The sequence below is a fragment of the Suillus fuscotomentosus genome, assembly GCF_016647785.1.
Source record: "Suillus fuscotomentosus strain FC203 chromosome Unknown F5891scaffold_347, whole genome shotgun sequence".
Lineage (NCBI taxonomy): Eukaryota > Fungi > Basidiomycota > Agaricomycetes > Boletales > Suillaceae > Suillus > Suillus fuscotomentosus.
Window position 1 is genome coordinate 1 of NW_024539859.1, and position 1,352 is coordinate 1,352.

General features: G+C 41.5%; 1 protein-coding gene across 1 annotated transcript; it reads right to left on the minus strand.

Moving 5' to 3' along the window:
* Positions 1–387: 387 nt before the first annotated feature.
* On the minus strand, positions 388–921 carry F5891DRAFT_1087766 (uncharacterized protein; the record flags this gene model as incomplete). The annotated part of the gene is made up of 1 exon (XM_041363483.1): positions 388–921. A coding segment is annotated over exon 1 (278 nt), but the record flags the coding sequence as incomplete, so codon positions are not given.
* Positions 922–1,352: the final 431 nt, after the last annotated feature.

The window sequence follows — 1,352 nt, forward strand, 5'->3', positions numbered from 1 at the left end:
GCCATCAGTGAACCCGTGAGGAAAGTAGATAGCAATAAATAACAATATATAGTACATAATCGCAAGAACTAGCATAATTTTGCTATCGACAATCACATTGTTATGTTTGACCTTATAGAGGAAAGACGCGTCCCTGATTATCGTATAAAATGTTATGAAATGCCATAACGAAAGGGAGGTTCACAACTCCGAAGCATCAAATAATTGACATGAAAATATAAAGCTTTACAATGCTTTATCTAATTGCAAAATTTACATGATATCTGCGAGAATGATACTACCTGGAGTAAGTTAGACAGAACTACCAAAAGCGCCAGCATGACAGATTGCCTACAACAACCTGCCATTTTGTCACCAGTACCAAATTATTCTCATCCTCAGCACTCGTTTTGTGAAGCAAATTAATTTTATTTATATTTAAATACTACATATGTAGTTACAGGACAAAAAGAAAACAGGAAAAGATAGCGGAGAGATGAATGAAAGGAGGGACCAAGGTCAGCAAGGAACCACGAAAAAAGGCCAGCAAGGAGCCACGAGGAAAGGAAAGGAAAGGACCACCATGAACGGCCAGAGGAAGGAACCATGAGGGAAGGATGGACCACCACAAACGGCCAGGAAGGAACCACGAGGAAAGGAAGGGCCACGAGGAAAGGAAGGGCCACCACGAACGGCCAGGAAGGAACCATGAGGAAAGGCCAGGGAGGAACCACCACGAACGGCCAGGCAGGAACCACCACGAACGGCCAAGGAGGTACCACAAGGAAAAGGCCAGGGAGGGACCACCACAAATGGGAGGAATGAAGATGCTGAGTCGAGAGGTGGTGGTAGTAGCGGTGAAAGAAGGATTGAAAGGAACTTGCGTGTAAATTTCCGTCCTGCGCAAACAATGACAAATCAATTTCAACCACTTGCGCTGGTCACATGATTTGAGGTTGTCCGAAAATTCTAAGGTAAAATTTGAGGCTGAGGTGATAGTCACGTGCATGATTTTGGATGACATTGTAATTCACGCAATATTTGAACCGATCTATATAGTTTTGTAAGTCAAAAATAAATGAGGTAATATGATGTTGCTCAACAAACGGTACCTAATTACACTATCATACCTCGCTGGTTGAAGCTCTCATAAGAATATAAATTAGGTTACAAGTGCTAACGGTTCTTTCCACGATAAAGTCTTATATCACTTGGTAGTTTAAAACGTAAATGAGGGAACATGGCATGAGTCAACAAATATAACTTAACCATGCTATTGCATATTGATTGCTGCAACGGTGCAATGTTGTAATCTTGTTGCGAACTCCTCATGGTAAAATGAATTTTCAGAGATTCATGGCTATGTACCGATA